Source organism: Agrilus planipennis, unplaced genomic scaffold (genome assembly GCF_000699045.2).
Source record: "Agrilus planipennis isolate EAB-ADULT unplaced genomic scaffold, Apla_2.0 scaffold34, whole genome shotgun sequence".
Classification (NCBI taxonomy): domain Eukaryota; kingdom Metazoa; phylum Arthropoda; class Insecta; order Coleoptera; family Buprestidae; genus Agrilus; species Agrilus planipennis.
The window spans coordinates 446,112-469,610 of record NW_020439170.1 but is presented as its reverse complement, the minus strand read 5'-3'; the positions used below and the strand labels follow the sequence as shown (position 1 = coordinate 469,610).

The window sequence follows — 23,499 nt, the reverse complement described above, 5'->3', positions numbered from 1 at the left end:
AGCGCAAAAAATGTGTTCATTTNTATATAATTCCTAAAATCGCCCGGAAAATTGTGAAATAAATTATATTAAACACATTTCCTAGGAAATGTATATAATTTCTAAAATCGCCCGGAAAATTGTGAAATAAATTATATTAAACACATTTCCTAGGAAATCTATATATTTCCTAGTATCCTATCCTAAATAGATATCAATGGTTACACGGAGGTAGCAGCACGAGGGGAAAGTATTGCGTTATCCAATCAAGCGATTTATTGTATTCACAGATAACACTAATTCTCAGTTTACTAACGTATTTTATTCATTTTATTCACAGAAAGCATTAGTTTTATACGTTTCTCAGTACAATATCGGAATTTCATACAATTCCTAGGAAATGCATACATTTCCTAGGATATGTCTGTATTAAAAAAACTTTAAAACAATATTTTATAGATTTCCTAAATAGCCTCGGAATTGTATACAATTCCTAGATTTCATACATTTCCGGTAACATACCTTACAAGAATGTTAATACCTTAAAGAAAAACTTTTTTTTTGCAAATTAAATGCCACACATACCTACTTAATGAATTACCAAAGTAGTATACTATAATGCAATAATTTATTTTCCTAAAATTGCTCTATATTATATACCATTACCCAAAGATACCTACCCGTATAACCCTCATCACGAAGTTTCATTAATTTCGTAAAATATTCTGATGCAAAAAGTATAACATCTTTCGGTTGGTTTTTAAGAATCTCTTTGGTAAGACCATTCATCAACTCTTCCAAATTCACCGGAACACTAACCCTTTTAATTATGTAATGTTCTTCCATTGTAGACACTTGCTTTTATTCTTAAAAAATGCATATAATGTAAAACCCAGTCAGTTTTTAATAAGTTAAACAAAAGCATTTTTAAAACGATGAAAAAAATATCCGAAAACNTGCGGACAGTAATCTAATTTAGGTCTACCTATACTCCTATTAACTCCTATTTCTGTTTCTAATGTCTCTAACCAGACGTTCATGCCTGAGAAAGTGTCCTATCAACCTATCTCGCCAATTTTTTATTGAATAGAGTCCTCTATTCTCCTATTCTTTCTAATACCTTTTCATTTTTAACCTTCTCTATCCACAGTATCCTCATCATTCCCCGGTAACACCACATTTCGAATGCTTCTAACCTTGCCTTTTCCGCCGCGCCCACCGTCCATGTTTCGCACCCATACAGCGCCGCGATCCAAACATACACCTTTAACAATCTTTTTCGAATTTCTAAATTAATCGTTCACGAGCATATAAGTGACTTCTTTTTATTGAAGACGACTCGATCCTGCGCTATCCTCTGCTTTATATCCCTACTACTCCTTCCGTCCTGACTTATCTGACTTCCTAGATACCTAAAACCAGTCACTTCTTCTAATTTTGCGTCTCCTATGTTTATATTCGCTCTTTCCCTACTTTTTCTTCCTTTGCATACGAATATTTTAGTTTTACTTTTATTTATTTTCATACAATACTGTTTTATCAATACCGCTTCCATTTTATTTAAACCTATATCTAACTCTTCCTTGCTAGACGATAATACTATATGCTATAAACGTACTAATCTTTTGCCCCTCTATATCTATCCCTACAGTTATACTGTCGTGTTGATGTTGATCGCGTCCTCGATGTATAGAATAAAAAGTTGCTGCTCCAACCCTACCTTTCAATTATTATTCGTATCCCAACCGATCCCATGAAGCAAGGAAAATAACGGAAGTCTATTGTAACATATATAGGTACATCTTGTAGCATATTTACACTACTTAATCTAACTATCTAAAAGCAGAAACGAAACGCTTCTACAGGGGTGCATCAACACAGTAAGGGCACGTGAAAATATCAACTTACTATTATAACATATACTTGACCTGCATCTTGATTAAGAGGCACGGACAGCGGAAAACTTGCTCCATTCAGTTGTTCAGTTTGAATGGAAATGGAATTGCTACCATTAGAAGAAGCCGAAGACAATCGACTACCACCGGTCACTTCAATTTTATCGCCCTCCGCATCTTTATCTTCTCTTTGATAATTTTGCTCGTCATTTGTCTTACCAGAAAGTAATTCCGAAGACACTTGATCGCTGGTGGATTGATCACTACTCAAAATTGCTTCATAAGGACTGTCGATATCCTTTTTTTCTTGCTCCGATATATTTATGTTGGATAAATGAGTTCCATAAATTATTTCACTTGTGGTATCTGGCTCTCTATTGGTATTCGAAATAGCTTCGCGCAATTCATTTTTTTTAGTCATATTCGTTTCTAGTTTACCACTTCCCGTGATCAACCAAAACTGTCTTTCCTTTTCTAAAAAATCGTTCAAATCAATTTCGTACATTTTTGAAAGAGCTTCTTCTGGTTTAGGGTGTTCGTTATTTTTTCCTTCTCCTTTCTCTCCTTCTTGTATTGAAGGTTTATCATGACCATTTGTAAGAAGTATATCCTTTATATATTCATCAGATATTTTATTCTCAGTCAACAGTATAGATTTAGAAGTTTCAGGCAATGATTCAGCTTCTTTTACAATTTCTCCTGAAGAAACGTTACCTTCTTTTTTTGACTTAGACATAGCTTCATCTTCCATATTTGGGGAAGGTTTTTTAGTACTCTGTCTCTCCTCCCGCAATAAATCACTCTCCTGCTTTTGATTATCTGCATCACCCTCTTTATCTTTAGTGACAATAGAAGAAGATTTCGAAACATGCTTCCTATCTGTCCTAGATTCCCTTTTCTCTTTTATATGAGATGTTGAAAAGCTCTTTACCATTCGCTTTTTGTTGATATTTTTTGTATCTTGATCTTTCTTTTTATTTTCCCTTGTAATACTCACGCTTCTAGTTTTCTTCACTTTATTTTTTTCTACTATTTCAACGGGCTTAATTATCAACGCTTTGTTATCAGCTCCTGTTTCTTTATTGGCTATTTCACGTTCTTGTTTTATGTCTTTCGCCTTCTTATTAGCTGAAATATCCTGAATTTGTTCAAGATCTTTTTCCTTATCATCTTTATTTTTTATATTTTCGGGTAAACTTGCGCTGCTTTCCGTTCTGGTTTCGTTCAAGTCCAAACCATTGATGGTTAAATTTGTTTTTAGTTTGGAAATATTAGGCATCATTGTGTGTAATTCCATTTCTTTTTCTTCCTTTTCTAAAGCCCCTTTTGAAATTGCTATATATTCTCTATTTTGTAATTTTGAATCGTCTTTATCTTCTACAGAGCTAACTATAGCATTTTCATGTACATCTTCTTTTATTGTTCCAATTGTTTCACCGAGTTCTAACTTATTTAGTAATTCTTTTGACAGTTCCACTGCACTTGCCATTTTTTCTGCCACACTTTGTATGTCATCTACCAAACTTATGTTTTTATCTGTTTTGAAAATGTTTGTATCAGTAGTATCATTGTCTTGCTGTGGTTTTAAATTTAATTTTGCAACATCATGATCCAACTTTTCTGTTGAAGCACCCTCCTTTTCATCTTCTCTCTTCATTTTCGCATCATCAACACTTCCTAATTCCTGTAATGCTTCTTTTTCATTACTTCGTTGCTCATCTAATAGATTTATATTCTCCAGAATGTCCTTTTCAGGAATACTATTTTGTTTGCTTCCGTTGTTTTTTAAATCCAGTACGGTACTATTTTCGACATTTTCTAGGGATCTCTTTAAATTCTCGCCATAATTTTTGATAGCATCATCCTCTTTAACTGAATTTAAAAGTTCTTCAGTCTCATTTTCTAATGTTTTTATATCTGATTTATTGACATGTAATACTTTTTGATAATCATTTAAAGTAACTTTTGATTGTTCCACTTTTTCATTGACCTCTGTCGTTACTTCAGGTATCTGGCCAGTTATCTCTACACTCATTTCTTTTTCTGTATCGAAACATTTTTCAGTTACTGCGTCTTCGTCAGTATTTGGAACTGACTTCAACTTATCGTTAGTTTCAGATAAAATTATATCATTTTCTTCTCGTACCAATGTAGTAGGTATATCATTACCTTTATCACAACTATTTAATAATTCTTCATGAGTGTTGTCATCTTTCAATAGTTCTTTAGTAAATTCAACAGTTCCATCCGGTTCTTTTTTTATATGAGTACCTGTCATATTTTGTTTCTCCAAATTGTTATTTTCAATTTGTTCTTCGTTATGTTCATTCTTTTGACTTTCGAGACTTTTTATTTTCTCCATTTGCAACTTTTCATCATCAATTTTTTCTCCTGACTTCAAGTTTGCATCAGTATTTTCTAAATTGGAAAAGGGATCAGCAATACCAAAATTATATTCGTTCTTGATTTCTGTGATAGTAGTTTTCTCTTCCTTTTCTTCAGTCTTACCGTTATTAACGTCCGAGTCGTTTTTTGTTAACAATTTCCCTTCAAGTTTGTTATCTTCAACCTGTTCCCTTGATGTTTCTACAATATTTTCTGGCATGAACTCCCTTTTCTCTCTCATCTCGCCGACCTCACTTTCCTTGGTGTTTTCGTTAATTGTAGTTTGTTTTTCACCGATATTTTCAAAGATTTTCTCCTTATCAACTTCTTCTTTCATTTTATCTTCCTTGATTTCAACTATATTTTCCAATGCAGATGTGTCTTTTTTAGTTGCACCCTCTTCCTGCATTTCCTTTTCAGCAGTATCTACTTCAGTATCTTCTTCTTGTTTTAAATTATCAGGAACTTTTACATTTTCATCTTTCTTACTATCGGTTTGGTTTGTCAAGTTTACGTCTTTTGTATTTTGTAATGTATTTACGTCATCTCCTTTAATTCCGTGGGCAGTTTTTACAACATCATTTTCAACATTTGGAGCTGACAACGGATATTTAGTATCTCCATAATTTGTGTCTTCTTTATTAGATAAAACTTGTACTTGGGCATTTGGTTTTTCATCATCGTTTGTACGGACATCTCCCAACATATTTTCATCAAAAATCTTATCTGCACCGTCTTTCATTTCTTTGTCCACTTGAGTCACGTTCGTTAAATGTTTATTTCCTGAAACTAAAGTTTCATCCGCAAGCTTTTTGTCAGTAAATCCTTGTTCAAATCTCAGGAACATGTCAGTTGTGCTTTTTACTTCTTCTTCCGAAATAGATGGTTCTTCTTCGCTATTTATTTTATTACTGTTTTTATCTTCTTCCAGATTTATTTCCAAAAGAATGTTTTTCATGGTATCTAAATGTTCCTGTGCTATGTCGCTTTCCGAATTAGAATTCAAACACGTTAAATTACTATCGGATGTCTGTAGTTGATTATTTGCTGTAATATCATCATGTTTATCGATCCCGTTGCTCCGTTTATTTTCGTTTGGAATGAGATTCCCTGCAATGTCAGATGCGGCAGGTCTGGTCGGTACAATATTGTGTACCGTCCTATTTTTAGACGAAATGTTGGATGCGTCACTTGAGGAATGAAGCTCAGAGACCATAAACGTCTGTTTGTCGCCATTAATTTCTTCTCTACCTTCAGCTATTGACAGGTGACTTATCTTATCTTTTTCCATATTTTTTTCGTCTTTTGGTGTAATTTCGATTCCGCTGCTAGATATTTCCAGCTGCTTCTCATTCTCCTTAAGAGCTGTTTCGACATGACTAATTTTCTCGCTTATAGAATGTTGAACTTGTGGTTGTGGATGTTTCTCTCCCTCGTGATCAATTAAAGGAGCTACAGTCACTTTTTCACAAGGTATTTCTTCCACTGTTTTCATTCTTACCAGCTGCTTACTGTCAGACACAATATTGAGGGGTTGTACTGTCTGGTTTAAAGCAGATGGTTCTAAAGTGCTCGCTACATTAGATTCTTCTTCTGATTCAGGTTGATTCTCTATTCCATCAATTTTAGATTCCTCTTCTAATTTTGTAGCTTCATTTTCTTCGAATTTTGTAATCTCTTCATCGTACTTTTCTTCAACGTTCTGTTCCATGCTTTTTTCTTCTATTACCTGTGAGTTTGCATCGTTATCAACTTTTTCAATCTTATTCGGAACATCTTTATATTCCTTCTTTTCAAAGTTTTTATCCATATCATGACTTTTCTCACTTTCTGGCTCGCTACTAACATTTAACAGAGATTCTTTTCCAATCAAATTCTCGGTGGTTTCGGATATCAACCGTTCCTTTTCGTTGTCAGATTTTGTATTAAATTCACCATCATTACTTTGCAGATCAATTGGTGAACTATTACCTTTATCGTCAAAATGAGAGGGCTTTTCTGGATCTTTAACATTCATCAGCTGTTCTTCTGTTTTCTGTAACTTGATTGTACCTATTTCTGCTTCGGTCAGATCCACCTTACTTTTTGATATAATTTTATCCTCTTCTCTGATTTCTGACGTTTGTTCTGCATTCTCCTTCCCTTCTTTTCTAATTTTTCCCATAGCAAGTTTATTTTCTTCCATAGGTTCATCTTGTTGGATAATACTGTCGCCTTGTTTCACTCCTGTACTGGTTTCACCTAATGAACTTTTATCTTCATCATAACTTTTGTCAAGAATTACCTTTTGGCTAGCACTTTCCTCTGTTTGATTTAATTCCACAGGAATTGTTTCTTTGTATCCTGTTTTTCTTTCTGTTCCTGGTTCTTCCTGAATTTGTTCAAAACGTTCTTTATTTTTACTTTCTGTTCCTGTTTTACTTTCTTTCTGAGTCAATACATCACCTGAATCACTGTATTTATTTAAATCAGGATTTGTAGCTTCTGTAACTGTCTTTATTTCCTTAACAGCAGTGCTTTCATTAATGACCTTAAATTCTTCTAATTCATTTATGCTTTTTTCCTTATGTATAGTGTCCGATGTGCTATCTTGTGGTACCGTTACTTCTACCTCTTCTTGTTTCGAAGGCAATCTCGGTATTTTCATAAAATCAGTTTTCAGCCCTTCGTCTTCTTTGTACTCGCTTTTATCCTTGTTAATGTCCTGTTCGTCTGCATTACAACTGAAATCCTTGTTTTCCAAAAACAAATTAGATGCAACTATTAAATTGTTTCCGTTCCCTGTTTGCTTTTCTGTATCTGTTTGGCTCTTTTCAATTTCCAGCGAATCTACTTTAATACTATTATCTAACGTTTTCGTAGCCTCATATTTCAGCTCTTGGTTATTCAATTCGTGGTATTTCGCATCCTTTACCATTTCATCTTTCTTTTCCAAAGATACACCTAAAAGTTCTTTATTTTCTGTTTCTTCACCTACCACATCTATTCCCGGTTCAGTTTCAATTTCTCCGTTTGGAATGCCTATTTTATGGCCATCATCCGTCAATTTGTTATCTTTATCTTTTTTAAGCTCAACATCAATTTTTTCATTATCCTGAGTGTTTTTCTTAATATCATCGTCTTTTAACCTATTATCTTCATCTTTTTCACGTTCAGTTTTAATATTCTCGTCGCCCTCAGTACATTTTATATTATCAAAATTTTTAAGTTTATCATCTTCGCCTTTTTCAGCTTTTTCGATTTTAATGTTTTCTACATCCCCAATGTCCTTGTCATCATGTTCAATTAAAATTTTACCATTTTTGTGAATGTCTTTTCTATAGTTATCGTCTTTTAATTTTTGACTTTTATCATTATCAAGTTCAGTTTTTGATTTTTCGAAACCTTGATTATCCTTGTTGTATTCAAGATCCTTTAATTTTTGATTTTCAACTTTTTCGTCGTCGATTTTAATTTCTTGGTCGCCCTGAATATCCTTCCGGTTGTCAATATCTTTCAATTTATCACTTTCGTCTTCATCAATTTTATCTTTTTTATTATCTTGAACCTCTTTCATATCTGTTAATTTTTTATCTTTGCTTCTTTCATATTCAATTTTAATTTTCTCATTTTCCTGAGTAGCTTTTTTATTGCTATTATCGTTAAATTTTTCATCTTTATGTTTTTCATGTCCAGTTTTGTTATCTTCGTTATCCTTGATCTCTTTTTCATAATCTCCATCCTTTAACTTCCGATCTTCCCCCTTTTTACGTTCATTTTCAATTTTCTTGTTATCCTGAATATCTTTTTTGTTGCTATCCTCAGTTACTTTATTTTTGTCTTGTCCTGTTTGTTTATTTTCGATATCCTGAATCTCTTTTTTGTGACCGCCATCCTTTAAGTCCTGATCTTTCTCTTTTTCATGTTCAATTTTAATTTTTTCATTTTCCTTGACATGATTGTTAATACTGAGATCCTTTAATTTTTCGTCTTCAGTTTTTTCATAATGAGTTTTAAGATTTTCGTTTTCCACTACGTTGACTTTATGTTCATGATTTATTAATCCTTTGTCTGTTAGTTCTATAGGATGATTGGAAGCTTCTACTGATTTCGTCTTCTCTTCGCTTATCTCCTTTTTCCCGTCTTCTGTTTTACTTCCATAATTGTTTTTGGAGTTTTCAATAAGATTATCATCGTCTGATTTCTCATTTTTGTCTGACGGCTTTAATATTGTTGTTGATTCGTTTGCCTCGTGAATATTTTTAATCTCATGTTCAGTTTTGATATTTTCTATCTTGTGTTCACGATCCTTCAAAAAATCCTCTTCTTTGTTTGTCAAACTAATTTTCTTTGTCTCGGATTTTTCTTCTACTTCTTTTGGTGAGATATGTGTCTCGTGGAGCTTTTCGACTTCTTGTTCTTTTTCAAGTTCAGTTTTGATATCATTGTATCCGATATCTTTCAATACTTTGTCTTCATCTATCAAGTTCGTATTAGTTTCTTGTGATCTTTGACTCTCTTCTTTTTTTTCTATAAGTGCATCAGTTTCATTTCTTTTACCATCCTGCACATCTTTCTCGTTATCAATTAATTTTGACGTCTGGTCTTCTGCTTGCAATTCCGATTTTCTTTCTTCGTCATCTTTTATAACATGATTTTGGATATTTAATGTCATATCAGATACTTCCAATGCTTCAACTTTGTGCGGTTCAGATTTTTGTTCTGTAAATTCTGTAACATTGTCCAAAATTTCTATTTGTTCTTTTGAATCGTCTAAATTCTTGGAAGAATGGGTTTCACTCTTATCAGAAGCGATTCCCTTTTCCTCGTTTTCCTTTTCTTTCATAGCACCTTTATGTAACTTCTCGTCTGTGTTTCCACGTTTTTCTGCTACTACCGGAACTGGTATAGAAATAGGAGTATCTTCTAGTGAACTACTTGGCTTTTTACGAGGTTTTGGAGCAACGACAGCCAACAATCCACCTTTTATAAATTTTCCCTCTTCCTCCACGGAAGAATTTTTTGGTACAAATTTATTAGTAGTTCCATAATGGCCTTCCAATTGTGGCTTTGGTAAAGAGCCTGCTCGTTCAGATTTTGAGACATATTTCTTAGCGGTTGTTTTGGTTTTGTTAGCAGGTTTAGACGAAATGTGTTTTTTCACACCCTGTATATTTTCATTATCAGATAGCGAATCATTTTGTTTGCCTTTGTCTGAAACTACTTTTTCTTTCGTTTCAGTTTCGCGCTTCCTTTTAATATAATTATCGACGATACCGTGATGGTCAATTTTCTTCGAAACAAGATCTACATTGGTCACATGTAATGACACTTGTCGTGACAACGGTTTCGTGCGTGTGTCGATTGCCAATTTCTCGACGGGTTTGGTTACATTTTTTGCGATTTGTTTTTCTTTGCGTGGTGTTAGCTTAATTGCACTTGATTTGGTACGCGTCCGGGCGAACCCTGGAATGAAAATAAACAAGGCTTCACAATTACTATTCCCGTATTTTGTTAACTAAATACGGGTCACTGGGTCATTCGAAACATGTGTTACAAGCAGGTCAATTGCTGCAACTTAAACATCGTCAGTTTCTTTTGGGTTTTTTCACTGCGCCAAAAAATTCTATTCGTGTTTTCAATTTTAAATGTAAGATGATTCATGCGTAATTCAATAAAATTTAAAGGGAATGTAATACGCAATAAATTTTAACAACTAGAAATACAGGGTGATTCGCCGATTTGCATTCTAAATAGTGATAATATAACTAAAATTCGCGTTTCTAACATCCAATCAGTTTTTTCTTATAACTATATAACGCTTCTATATTACATAATTCTTTATTACTTCTTTAGCATGTAAATAAAATTATTTCTCCGTTAAAAAAAACTATCAATACAATTGTGTGATTAAGTGCATTCTTATATAATTAATAAAATTATTAAGTTTCAAAGTTTAATCACAATAACAAATCAGCACCAGCTTACCACCGTACGCGCGCGTTGATTGGTGCTAATAATACATTTAATAGCAAAATAATATTGTTAATTTTTGTCTTAAAATTTCACACTTTTTGTAGCACCCTGTATATGTAATTAAACTTTTATGCAGTTTTGGTAGGTACCCATAACATTTTGCATCAACGTCCATTAATATGCGTACGTTAACGGAAATGTGTGTAATCCGTCATTGTATACAATTCCTAGGAAATGTATATAATTCCTAAAATCGCCCGGAAAATTGTGAAATAAATTATATTAAACACATTTCCTAGGAAATGTATATAATTCCTAAAATCGCCCGGAAATGTGTGTAATAAATTATATTAGACACTTTTCCTAGGAAATCTATACATTTCCTAAACAGTAATTGGAGATGTCAATGGTTACGCGGGGACAGCGGAACTGAAAATTGGATTGAAATTCATTTGATTTATAAGTACAATATAAATCTCATAGTACGCAGGTAGAAAACGGCAAATAATACAAGTCGAACATTAAGAACGCGTTGTGAGCGTTCAACAATTGACAAAACGCGTTCCGGTTGTTTAACAGTTACCAGAACGCATTGCGAGCGTTTAAAAACAGCCAAAACGCGTTGTGTACGTTCGAAGGCAGCCAGAACGCGATGTGGCCGTTTTTTCCGGCCACTGAGCGTTTTCGGTCTTCGGGCCTAACATATACATTAATCTTTGAAACAATATTTCATAAATTTCTTAAATAGCCTCGGAATTATATACATTTCCTAGGAATTGTATACAATTCCTAGATTTTATACATTTCTGGTAACATACAAATATTTTGCAGTAGAATTTATTTTCATTTTTACTTCTAGCTTTGTGCTTATTATTGTGGGCCGGAAACTTTTTGAACATTACGTGTTTAAATAAGTATGCTTTGTAGCCTATTCAAAGCAGCCAGCGTCACCGGTATTTTAAATTACGAAAGACAATAAGGTGTGGGTATCCCGTTTTACTGAAGGTATGCATGTATCAATGCAAACGATTGTTTCAATAGACAACTGCCAGCGGTTAGAACAAAACAGTAGAATAAATAGGTGCTGTCTAGATTTATCATCTAGTATATTGTGTTTAAACATCGAATGACCTAAATTTCTTTTCCTTTAAAGTCCTCCTCAAAACAACAGCGGTCGACACTTGTTTTGCAAAACTTTACAAACAAAGACATTCGTTTAGTCGCCTTATAATCCATGCATTCAACTGTCATGTTTTGTGAAAGACTTTTTATAATTATCATGGAAATTGCGATGGTTGATGATAAATAAAATTAAAATCNGTGCCTATCACGTTGAGGTTGGCTACGCCGGGATTCGTTTTCAGCAAGTAGATATCCACACAAGTGGACCTTGTTGGAGCATACGTAATCCTAAAATGTAGCATCGTGCTACAGATGGCGTTTACTGCGCCATTCGTAGTATTTTCTGGAAGGGATATTCATTCATTAGAGGACTGCATCATCTACTGTAAAATGCGACGTGGTATAGAAAAAATTCTGCAAATACCTTCGACCGTCTTTTCATACAAATAATAAAATAATATAAGTCCAATAAAATTAAATAAGCTTTTGAAGGATATAACGCTTTATTTAGAAGGTTTTGAAAGTTTTATTAGTTTCAGAGAAGCAGGAAAAGGTATTTTCAGATAGACGTGGTTAAAAAAATTATGCGAAGGCGTAAAAGAGCCGATCGATTTTTTTTTTTTAATTTCGACTTGTAACTAAATGCTTTCATTCGTGTTGTCTTTACCTACTGAAACACTATGATTACAACCAAACAAATAAAAGTTTTATGTTCAATTAGATTAGGATCATAATTTTTATAAAGTAAAAGTAGGTAAAGTCAACACGAACGAAATGAGTTAATTTCTATGCTCGACAAGCATGTTTTGCCGTACCTAAGAAGAGGTACAATTATAAGTATAAAAAACTAAAGACGTGAATCCTCTTTAATTACACAAGCTTACACCCGAAAAATACTATTTTAAAGTAAAAGAATATATTCCTCTAATTTTGTGTATTTTATGTAGGTATCATTTAAACATCTTTAAATACTTTTAAAGCAGAGCAAACCGTATTTAAAAAAATATGTATTGATAACGTAATCATCTCAATCTCGGAATTATTTTAATAAAATATCTATATTCTATGCATCCCTTGAAAAAAGATTACGATTTCCTACATTTTTGCTGGAAAATATGTTGGCAGTGTCATCTCTAGTGGACATTCCACAACTGATTTTCACATCTGCTGTATATTAAATGCCGATAAAGAAAAATGTAATTATTATGTTCGGCAAACGTTTTGCGGTAATTAAGAAGAAATTCAAAAAATTCATGACGTAAATCAATTGCACAAGCTTTTTCCCCGAAAAAGACTGTTTTTAAATAAAGAAAAATGTTCTTTTTAATTTTATGCATTTTATATAGGTATCATTTTAAAATTTTTAAATGCTTTTAAAAACGAAGCAAGCAGTATTAAAAAAATACATATTGATAAAGTAATTGTGTCAATCACTGAATTATTTCAGTAAACTACCTATGCACTAAACATCCCTTGAAACAATTGTCCAACATTTTTGCTTGCGAATATATTGGTGACGCCATCTCCAAGGGATATGTCATAACTGATTTTCGCATCTACTGTACATTACAAATTTTAAATTATATTTATCGAACCGCGGTTTTCAAATTCATGGAAAGATAATCGAGAATTTACTAATCATTTTTACATTAATAAATATTTTCGTAAAAACTCTATTCGTTTTTCATTTATTTATTTTAGGAAACAGCGCAAAATAAATCATCCAAACACTTCATAAATAACTTATGTTTTTTATAATTTAAATTGCTGTAAAAATTCCTCTTCCAAAGGGTGCAATTCTGGTCCTGGGATTACAAGAGAATGAAGTGGACCTCCAAGATCCACAGTAACCATTTGAGAAAGAGAACATGCCACAATTTTCTGCGTTTCTGACCCAACTCTTGCTAACCCCACAGATAAGGAGTTAGCATTTAATTCTAAAATTGGGATATTCTCACTTTACACAAATAATCTTAAAAAACAAGAAATACCCTACCATCAGAAACATTACTGTTTCTACTTTTCAGTACTTCCAAAATCTGTTCAGTTGCTTCACTAACTGACATAAACTTTGGAGGCAAATACTCTTTCTTTTTCTTAGTTAAACTCTCTAAAGTAGGCTCTTTAACTTTAATATCTAAAAGTAATAAACTTAATTGACTAATAGCTAACAAGATAACTTTTTATTATTCACCTAACAAACAAAGAGTATGCAATTTTCTCTGAAAGTTTGAAATGATTTTGTCAAAAAAACTATCAGGTTTCCATGTTTCAGTCCAATAAGGTATTGAAACTGTTTCACCAAAATTATACAGCTGGAGACCACTACAACCAACTGCATTCAGAATCGATGCATTATGAACTACTTCACATTTGACCTCTTTTTCTTTTGCTCTTAAAATTAAATCTGTGTGAGTTGTTGCTCCAAAAGGATCACCAACAACTAAAAATGCAATATCACAATTTTGAGCTTCTGTTAAAATATCATCCACTCCTTGTTCGACAAGTTCTCTGTCTGCAGTAATTAATGTACAACCATAAAAATTTTCCTAAAATTTAAGTATATGTAAAATTTTGTCAACCCTTGTTAAGTTAAATCATTACAAGCTCCTTTAGTCCGCTAGATATTAGGATAGATGTATATGACTCCAAATAAACTTTAGAACACTTCCGTATAATTTCTAAGCCTTTAATTGTTATATCCTTACAATCCCCTAATCCTAATCCGATAATGTAAAACATATTATGAAAATCTCTTTAAAAAATTATTAATAAACCAAATTATTTTCCAGGTGATTCCTTTAACTTGAATTGTTGAATTACACATAAAAATGACCATAACTAAATAAGATCTGAGATCTTATCGACGGCTCGCAGTTGGTATTGAAATAATTTATTGTAATTCTAACCATAGATAATAGATACACAAAGGGTAATGGTAATTAATATTAATCATAGATAATATTAATTAATAATAACAATTGACTTGTGTAAATAACTAACGACCATAGATAACCTACAGATGGTTTACAGCTTCTTTCTATGAATGTTAATATGGCGAGCTGTGGCTGTTTGGTTTGGTCTGACAGTTGGGATGGTTAGTGCTTGTTGTGTATTGCTAAAATAATTATAAATTCATAACAAGTTAATATTGTGATTAACTAAGTCTTTTCCACGGCGCTTAGAGAATGTGTTCATATTTGCTCACCCATTTTCGATATATAGAATGTATTCCAGACGCACAGTGTATTGTTCACCTTTCTCGTAAAATTACATGAACAGGAAAATTTTTTTGTTTAGATAAATACTATTACATCTGTAGCACATTATTGTTAAACGGTCATTATAGTGTAAAGACAAGAAATAGTTACAGTCAATTACAATTTTCTAGTGTATGTAGTACAAACAAAATGGTGAGTAGTACCCTTGCTGCTTATCATATCACTGTTATAAATGTGAAATTATTGTATACCTGACTTTAAATTTTCAGCAAGGAGACGATCCTCCTTACCTATCAGTTGGCACTGCAGTAAGTGCTAAGTATAAGGGAGCATTTTGTGAAGCCAAAGTCAGCAAAGTTGTTCGACTTGTCAAATGTAAAGTAAGTATGCTTGTATTCAATCTTTCATGCTGTACTCAATGCTAATTTACTTTTATAATAAGTTCAAATATTACTTTTTATTGTATAGGTGACTTATAAAATGGGCTTGGGTACAGCAACAGTCAGTGATGAATTTATCAAAGGTCCATTAAGAATTGGACAACCTGTTCAAGCCAAACATCCTGATAAAAAAGACTTTGTTGATGCTACAATAACTAAAATACAAGATTGCAGTCAATATACCGTAGGTATGTATTTAAATTTGCAGTAGAAAGAAAAGTTTTCTCTTCATGTTATTATTTATCTTAGTTTTTGATGATGGAGATATAACAACATTAAGGCGCACAGCTTTATGTCTTAAAAGTGGCAGACACTTCAACGAAAGTGAAACACTGGATCAGCTGCCGTTAACTCATCCTGAACACTTTGGAAACCCTGTTGTGGGTGGAAGAAGAGGAAGGAGGTGTAGACAGATAAAGTAAATAGAATTACTTTCCAATTTAAAAGTAATTGCTTCACATAATTCACTTACAGGGAAGATAGCAGTGAAGGAGAAATTGAAGAAGAAAATGAGCCTGATCTCGAAATTTACAGTGGCGACATCGGACGTGTTGTTTGCATTGAAACTAGTGACAAAAAACGTACAAAAGACAACTGGTTTCCTGGCTTAGTTGTCATTCCTTCTGCACAGCCAACTGTACGAATAAATGCAAAGGATGAATTTCTTGTCAGATCTTTTAAAGATGGAAGATAGTAAGTAATGAAATTGGCATGGCAAAGTCAATCTTTATGTCAACTGTATAATTTTTATTTTAGTTATACTGTACCAAAAAAGGAAGTCACCGAATTTACAAGAGAAATGGGAAGTAAAGTCGAAAGTTCTGTGTTGGCAGAAGCAGTGGAAAAAGTACTACGTTATTTAGATAATGATGAACTTCCAACCCATTGGGAAAGAAGTTTGCTTTTCAATATACAATCACCGACGTCCGAATCGGACGAAAATTATTCGGAGGTAAACTACTTTTTATAATTCCCATAATCATAAAAATTAATAACCATCACTTCTGTTCAAGAGTTCTGATGACGAAACCTGCGAAGAAAAAGACCATTTCGTTGCTCAGCTCATCAAGTTTATGGACGACAGCAACACTCCATTAAACAAGAGCCCTATGATAAGTAACAAAGATGTTGATTTGCATCGTCTCTTTCGTATTGTCGAAAAGTTGGGTGGTTACAACCGCGTCACTAACAAGAATAAATGGCGTTCCGTTACTTTACGCATGAAATTACCCAACACACATGTTACTTATAACCAAGTTAAACAAGTGTACAAGAAATGCCTTTTTAGTTATGAATCATTTTATCGCACTTTGGGAGTGACCATGTTAAATCATTCACGATCGACAAAGAAAAGCAAGGGACGAAGTTTAATAAGAGATAAAGATCGTACTACTCCTGTAAACAGTCCCAAACCAGAAAAGGAAGATGAACTAGTAGTAGAAAAAAGGGAAGAGGAAAAACCTGAAGAGAAACTGAAGGTGGCGAAACGATTCGATTTTAAACCTAAAGAGGAAGAAAAAAAGAAAAAAGATGTGGTGGAGATAAGTGACACAAACAGTAGTGATGCTACAGATCAGTCAGAAGCTGCATCTTCATCATCGGTTGTTAGGTCAAGGAGACTGAAGCTTAAATTGAGTAAAGAACATAAACCAAAAACTACATACAACGACACGCAAGTAAAAGTTATGGTGGAAAAATTCGAAGAGACAGCCAAAAAAGTCGAGAAAGAAGAAGAAAAGGTATATTTGTTAATAAGAATGAAATAATGTATAAAATGAGCGTTTTCTCAATTCTAGGTACTGTCACAACAAACCCGTTCTAAAATACAACTATCAAACAAAATTAAAGATGTTCCCCTTCCTGACAAAAAAGTTCGGGAAACCAAAACACCTGTTAGAGAAGGTCCTTCTAAAACTGTCAAACCATTGAAAAAACCAACGGAAGATGACAAAAAACGTGGTCGAAAGAAGACTATATCCGACGAAAAACCGCCTGACAGGTAAAAAGTTAATAATTATTAATTTGCTTTTTCAAAACATTATTCCGTTTCAGCAATGTTGCTGAAGTGCCAAATACGCAAAATACCGTCACGATTGGAGACAAATTAAAAGTATACTACGGGCCTACTCACGAATCTAAAGTAACTTATGAAGCTAAAGTAATAGAAATAGATAAAGATACTGTGGGGCCTATTTATTTAGTTCATTACACTGGCTGGAATACGAGATACGACGAATGGATCACTCACAATAGGATTGCAGAAAATTTGAGTGCAAATACTAAGGCAAAGAAGTTAAAGCAACAAGCAGCATCTCCTCCTTCAAAAGTATTGGTATTTCATTCTTAAATTGTGTATTTATTAACTTCCTTTATTTATTTAGACAACAACAATTGCACCTATCACTAAACAACCAGGTAAGCGAGGAAGGGGTATGTCTATAACTGGTCGAAGTACTGTACAAGAAGGTTCACGTTCTTCAACACCGTCTATTATTCCTTCAACATCCACCAGGACGAAAAGCCCTGCTACTCCGGCTACAACAAGAACTTACAGATCAAAACGTCAAGGTATACTAGATAAAACAAAAATAAGCACTTCACTAAATCGAGTAAATGAAAATATTTTTAGCCGAGTTAAATCGTCGTACTAGGTTTACATCGACTCAGGTTGAAACATTGAACAATTCTGAATCCGAATCTGAATCAGAACTAGAATTCGAAAGTCCAGAGAATAGATTAGACAATAAAGGCGAACAAGCAAATGAAATTAAGACGTATAGAAGAAAATTAGTAAGAACGGCGATGGCAGTAAGTACTTTGACAAATAACTTAATCTGTAATATTCCTCTGAAAATGTCAAAATTAGTATTCACAATGTTTTCCTTCATATTAAACTAATAATAATAATAGATTATTTGTTATAATTATCTCTTAAAAAATAATGTAAATGAACCTTGATATTGCTTACTATAGTAGATCTTGAATTTAACATAATAAAATTAAAACTAAAAAATTAAACGAGAATTTTGCAGTTAGTTTTTATGTAACGATCTTAAGTTTGTATTGTTTTTTTTTTTTTTTCAATTACAAGTGCATTTATGTCTAATTAAATATTTTACTATTAAGAAAGTCGATAAAAGAAAGGAAAAAGATGATGAAGACACAGAAAAAGAAGAGGACGATAAAACCAAACGTCTAAAGAGAATTAAGAAAAATCTGGACGAAAAGTCCATTGAAAGTGATGATGACAGTAGTAATCCTCCAAAAGGACGAGACTTTGATCTTAATCAAATACGTTCTGAATTAAAAGGTTTCGTAAAAGCAGTGAAAATTCCTACTCCAGATTTAGCCGATAAAGACAGTGCTTCATCTGACGAATCCATGAGCACCACGAACGATGCCAAAGCAGGTGCTGAGGAAATGTACGAAAATGAAAAGCCGGACGATAAAACGTCCGAAAAAGCAGTCAATTCTGATGATATTTATGAATTTAAAGAACCAGAACCATTCGAATTTGAAACTAGAACAAAAACAGTGGATGATAAAACAAAGAAACGACTTGTGCCTCGTATTTTGGACGATATGGATAAGTCCCCAAAAAAGAAAGGAGGAAGATCACCTCTTAGTAAGCAAGATGATATTGCAGAAAACGATATTAAAAGATTCCGTAGAACACCACTAAAAAAATCTCCTGTATCCTGCGAGGAAGATAATAAACCAATCGTCGAAGATCCCTTCGATAAACTAATTGAATCGCCGTCGTTTCATAGTGGAAAAGAAAAAGTGCCTGATAACAGAGCTACAGTTACAAGGGTCCTCAATTTAGATGAGCCTCCTCTTAGTTTATTCCGAGAACTTCCGGAAACAACTGAGGACGACAGTAGGGATATTTTGGACTTGTCAGACACTGAAGAATGCCAAAACCAGCCCTTATTTACTCGAAATGAACAATTATTTTCTGAATCCAACTTCTCGAAAGCATCTGACCATAATACTTTAGATGATAACAAACAAAAAGATAGTGATGACGATGAAGCCATCAGGGCTTCAATTCAGAACGTAATCGAACAAAGTTCACTAGCAGAGTACGATAGCGGGGATGAATTGGTGATAACTCAGCCTACATTAAGTTACCAAGTCAAGAAAAAAGATAATGATAGAAAATATATTCCAACTGTAGCAGAAGCAATCGAAAGAAAACACCAAGAAGATAAGCAAGTTGCTACTACATCCAAGCAGATTTCGCCGGCTCTTAAAGAGAGCAACCCTACTCTTGTGGAAGCAGTTTGCACTCCACCAGAAATACTAATTAAACCAGAGATCAAAGAAATTCTTGTTAAACCCAGCCCAAAAATAGCTGACTCAATTCTCCATAAGTTTAATATGATGAAAACTAAAGTAGAAACTAAAATAATGGAACCAGAAGTTAAAAAGGAAATCGACGATAGTGTAAAACCAATATTACCAGCTGCCGATATTAAAGCTATCGATACAGAAGCTGAGATTGCTTCTTTAACAAAAGATACAAAACTTTTATCAGTTGACGTCAAGACTGAAACCCTCGAAATGAAACCTAAATTATCCGAAACTAAGTTGCCCAGTCCGCCTGAGAATAAATTTAAACCCATTGAATCTAAAATTAAAACACCAGAACCCCAACCAAAATCTGTTGAGCAAAAAATAAAAATTAATGAAAATAAACCGAAAATTGAAGTTAAAAGCCCAGAACCTAATCCCAAATTAATAGAATCTCCTAAAACACCTCCTGAGACCAAATTTAAAGTTGAACCTAAACTTGAGCTGTTACTAGAAAAGTCTGAAGTAAAACCGGAACTTATAAAACCCAAATGTCAAGACACTTCTCCGGGCACTTCCGAATCGTCTCGAACAAAATCTAACTCACCCCAAAATGATACAGTTTCAGAGCTAAAGAAGAGGTCAGCTCGCAAAATCATCAGTAAAGAATTTATAGACGATTCTGACACCGACAGTAGCGATTCAGAAAAGAAATTAGTAATTGCAAGATCTGACAATGACTCACCTACCACAGACACTGAAACGAAAATGGACGTAAAGGATGAAGAGACGTCGAAAACAGAGGCTTCAGAACAAACTGATGATAATTCTCAATCACAAGAACCACCTAAGGAAACAAGCAATACTTCTGAAAATAAGCCTACTACTAGTACAGAAAGTGAGCCTAAAACCGAAAATAAAGTTGAGCCTGCCGATGATAAAGAAGAAGAAACAGATTCGCATCTTCATTCGTTGTTGTTGTGCGAGGAAACTATACCCGGCAGTCCAACACCGCCTTCGGATGACTCGGAAAACGTCGTCAAACAACAGAGCAAATCCGTTCTCGAAATGCCGTTCGCCAGTGCTCCCGGAAGCAGCAATAACACCAGTAAATTGCCTTTACATAGCGAAACCAAGAGTCCAAAAGACAGACATCAACAACAATCTGTTTCACTTCCAATTGAAAGCAGAAACACATCTTCTACAGTCTTAGATAACACTCCACCTACAACGCCGGAAANACAGCGTTTGTGGCTTTTCGAGAACATGAATTAAGTAAATTTTAGGCTCAAGGACAATTTGTCATTAGTGACCTTTATTTCAAATAGAAATGCAAAAAAATACAGGGTATTCCTCTTAACCTGACAAACTTCCGATATAGCGCGTGTTATGACATTTTTCAGCTCCAGAACGACCGTTCATTGGTGATTTTGTATTTCAAATAAATTTTCCATTCGATTATTAAAAGTTAAGCAAGTTGGTTGATTGACTTATCATTAAAAAATAAGGTAATATTGTATTGTAAAAATAATTTTAAATAAATACAAATGAGGATAATTCAATGTGATAGTCATATAAAGCAAAAGGTTAGCTGAAGACGCGAATGATGCGGTAAAACCCCAACTAGTACGACGTTCTGCTGCTTGTTTGTTGCTTTCGAAGTCGATTCAACGTTGGTTCGCTACTCCACGTCCTGTTCTATGGCCGTCATCGTACCGTTAGTATATTCTATTCTCTATAACTGTTTTTATTTCCAGATACTTTAATGAACGCCGAAAATTCATCTTTAGGCAAACGAATTCGTGACGATTCAACAACACCGGCCCCTTGCAAGAAGCGACGACGTTCATGCAAGGGCACAGACGAAATAGTACCCGTTAAACGTGGTCGAAAACCGACTAACAGATCACGACATAATACGAACAACACGAATAGCGATAGCGATGACATGTCGGAGAATTCCATGTCGAGCAACATAGCAATCGGAGCAAATATTGACACCCGGCCAACGAGATCACCCCGGCCCTCTAAATATAATTTTTTCGTAGAATTAGGTAAGTCCTAATTTCCACAGTTGTTGGCTTATAAAGAAATATCATGAAATAGTTTCTCAAAAAGTTTATTTTAATAAAGAAGTGATAAGAAATAGCAAATTACACTGAAGATTGCCCTATTTATTTTAGATCCTTCTTGGGATAGTTCACAGCGAATAGCGTTATTACAACAAAAATTACAAGAGTTACGAAAAACATACGCAAATGTAAAGACTGAATTAGCAACTATTGAAAGAAGACGAAAGAAAATACGTAGAAGGGAACGTGAAGGTAAGTCATAAATGTTATTTAAAAACAATTTTTTACAACCGCTTAGAAAGTATTTGTGTAATGTGGATATCACGGCGTTATCTAAAATATATTTTACTACTTAAAGGTAAGTATCTGGAATTATGAAATATAATTTAAAATTGTATTGTAGTAACAATTAAAATTCGTTTATAAAATCAACTGTCTTAATATTATCGTACTTTTTTAATTTTATTTGTTTATTCAAGAGCCTTAGAAAACTAAATAAGTCTAGTCTTTTTTATAGCTAAACTGGCAGCTAAACTTCAAGAATCGATAGCTACATGATCAAAATTTGCCATTTTAAGATAATAATGCATACCACAAGTTCGCAATGTTTCTAGACACGTCTAAATATTATTAAGTTGTACAAATTTTATAATAATGAATTAGTGCTCAGGGCCCGATATTCATATTCACTCGAGATTTATTTTTTGTTTGCGAAGAAACTGAAAAGAAAAGTAATATTTTATTGATCTCTTACCTTGTCTAATTTAAAAGAAAATATTGATCGTGCAGAGCAACTAAGACTTTTTAACGATACGTTCAATTATATATAAATCAACTAATCAAGAGAATTGTAATAAAAATACTCAAAATACGGATGAACAATTAGAGAAACGAAAATGTTGTAATGACTTCGAAAAATTAAATTAAATTAATTGCTGTTTATTTAAGAACAGGAAAGCTTTAATTTTGCCTTTTTCTCCTATCATTTATTTGTTGTAAATAAAGATTGATAATGATATGGATTAATAATTAAGATCTTTTGTATAATGTGTATTTATTTCTAAGCATCCCATATATTTTTATACATATATTTGGTTGTATGTATCTGAATATGAATGTTAGGTCTTGAATAAAATTAATATAGGTAAAAATGTGTAAATATCTATCAATCTGTAACATACAGGGAGATGTTATGAAAAAAATATTACTTTTATTTTACAAGACTGAGGATAACTTCATATAAAAAATATACAGAAAAAATAAATAAGTCTTTGGTCAGTAAAAGTTTGTGTTGTCCTATTGTGTTTGTTTTCTGTTTTTTTTAAAGTAACCAGAAATTGTTTACTGACTCCTGTATATTACAGAAACGGTGTATATATATACAGATTATATATTAAGGAATTATAGTTCAAAATGTGTAAATATCTATCAATCTGTAACATACAGGGAGATGTTATGAAAAAAATATTACTTTTATTTTACAAGACTGAGGATAACTTCATATAAAAAATATACAGAAAAAATAAATAAGTCTTTGGTCAGTAAAAGTTTGTGTTGTCCTATTGTGTTTGTTNATTATTTAATGTGGAAAATTAAAACATTATTTTTTTATCGTGATTTTGTTTTCTTCATAATATATTCAGCATTGCTCGTTGCATATTTGTCATACTCATTTTACTCAAAATATACATTCTTTATAATTTGAATATTACGTTTCAGAAAAGTCTGCAATCTTAACAATTCTTGAAATAATGTAGACGGAGTATTTGGGAAAGATAATTCGCTTTATTTAAAAAGGGAGGAATCTGTGAATATTTATGAAATTAGATGATCCGGAATTTGTGTAGGGCACATCAAAAATTTGTCATAAAAATGACGGGGAGGGGGAAGTGCAGAGGTACAAAAAGATCGGAAAGACGTCATTATCTTTTACCTCTCTTCGTTTTAAAGTAATTGATAATTTTCGAAAAAACAGCGTTTGTGGCTTTTCGAGAACATGAATTAAGTAAATTTTAGGCTCAAGGACAATTTGTCATTAGTGACCTTTATTTCAAATAGAAATGCAAAAAAATACAGGGTATTCCTCTTAACCTGACAAACTTCCGATATAGCGCGTGTTATGACATTTTTCAGC

General features: G+C 33.1%; 3 protein-coding genes across 3 annotated transcripts in view; 1 reads left to right on the top strand and 2 right to left on the bottom strand.

Moving 5' to 3' along the window:
* The window catches only part of LOC108739509 (kinesin-related protein 4), a 30,303-nt gene extending 17,325 nt beyond the window's left edge, over positions 1-12,978 (bottom strand). Inside the window, exons 1-2 of the mRNA XM_025977957.1 lie at positions 12,972-12,978; positions 1,908-9,704 (exon numbers count right to left, since the gene is read on the bottom strand). Coding sequence (XP_025833742.1) covers positions 1,908-9,704; positions 12,972-12,978 — 7,804 coding nt within the window. The remainder of the gene's footprint in view (positions 1-1,907; positions 9,705-12,971) is intronic.
* Positions 12,979-13,012: 34 nt separating this feature from the next.
* Positions 13,013-14,251, bottom strand: LOC108739515 (diphthine methyl ester synthase). The gene is made up of 4 exons (XM_018473439.2): positions 13,941-14,251; positions 13,531-13,885; positions 13,333-13,473; positions 13,013-13,273 (listed from the first exon to the last, which is right to left on the bottom strand). The coding sequence occupies exons 1-4, from the start codon at positions 14,076-14,078 to the stop codon at positions 13,089-13,091; spliced, it is 819 nt and encodes a 272-aa protein (XP_018328941.1). The 5' UTR covers positions 14,079-14,251; the 3' UTR covers positions 13,013-13,088.
* An 88-nt stretch (positions 14,252-14,339) lies between these two features.
* Positions 14,340-22,773, top strand: LOC108739480 (AT-rich interactive domain-containing protein 4B). The gene is made up of 15 exons (XM_025977956.1): positions 14,340-14,433; positions 14,827-14,937; positions 15,026-15,185; positions 15,247-15,415; positions 15,472-15,690; positions 15,754-15,949; positions 16,011-16,736; positions 16,794-16,996; positions 17,050-17,323; positions 17,379-17,565; positions 17,627-17,805; positions 18,124-20,539; positions 21,039-21,347; positions 21,477-21,617; positions 21,883-22,773. Exons 1-15 carry the CDS (start codon positions 14,383-14,385, stop codon positions 21,921-21,923), a joined length of 5,382 nt encoding a protein of 1,793 aa, XP_025833741.1. The 5' UTR covers positions 14,340-14,382; the 3' UTR covers positions 21,924-22,773.
* Positions 22,774-23,499: the final 726 nt, after the last annotated feature.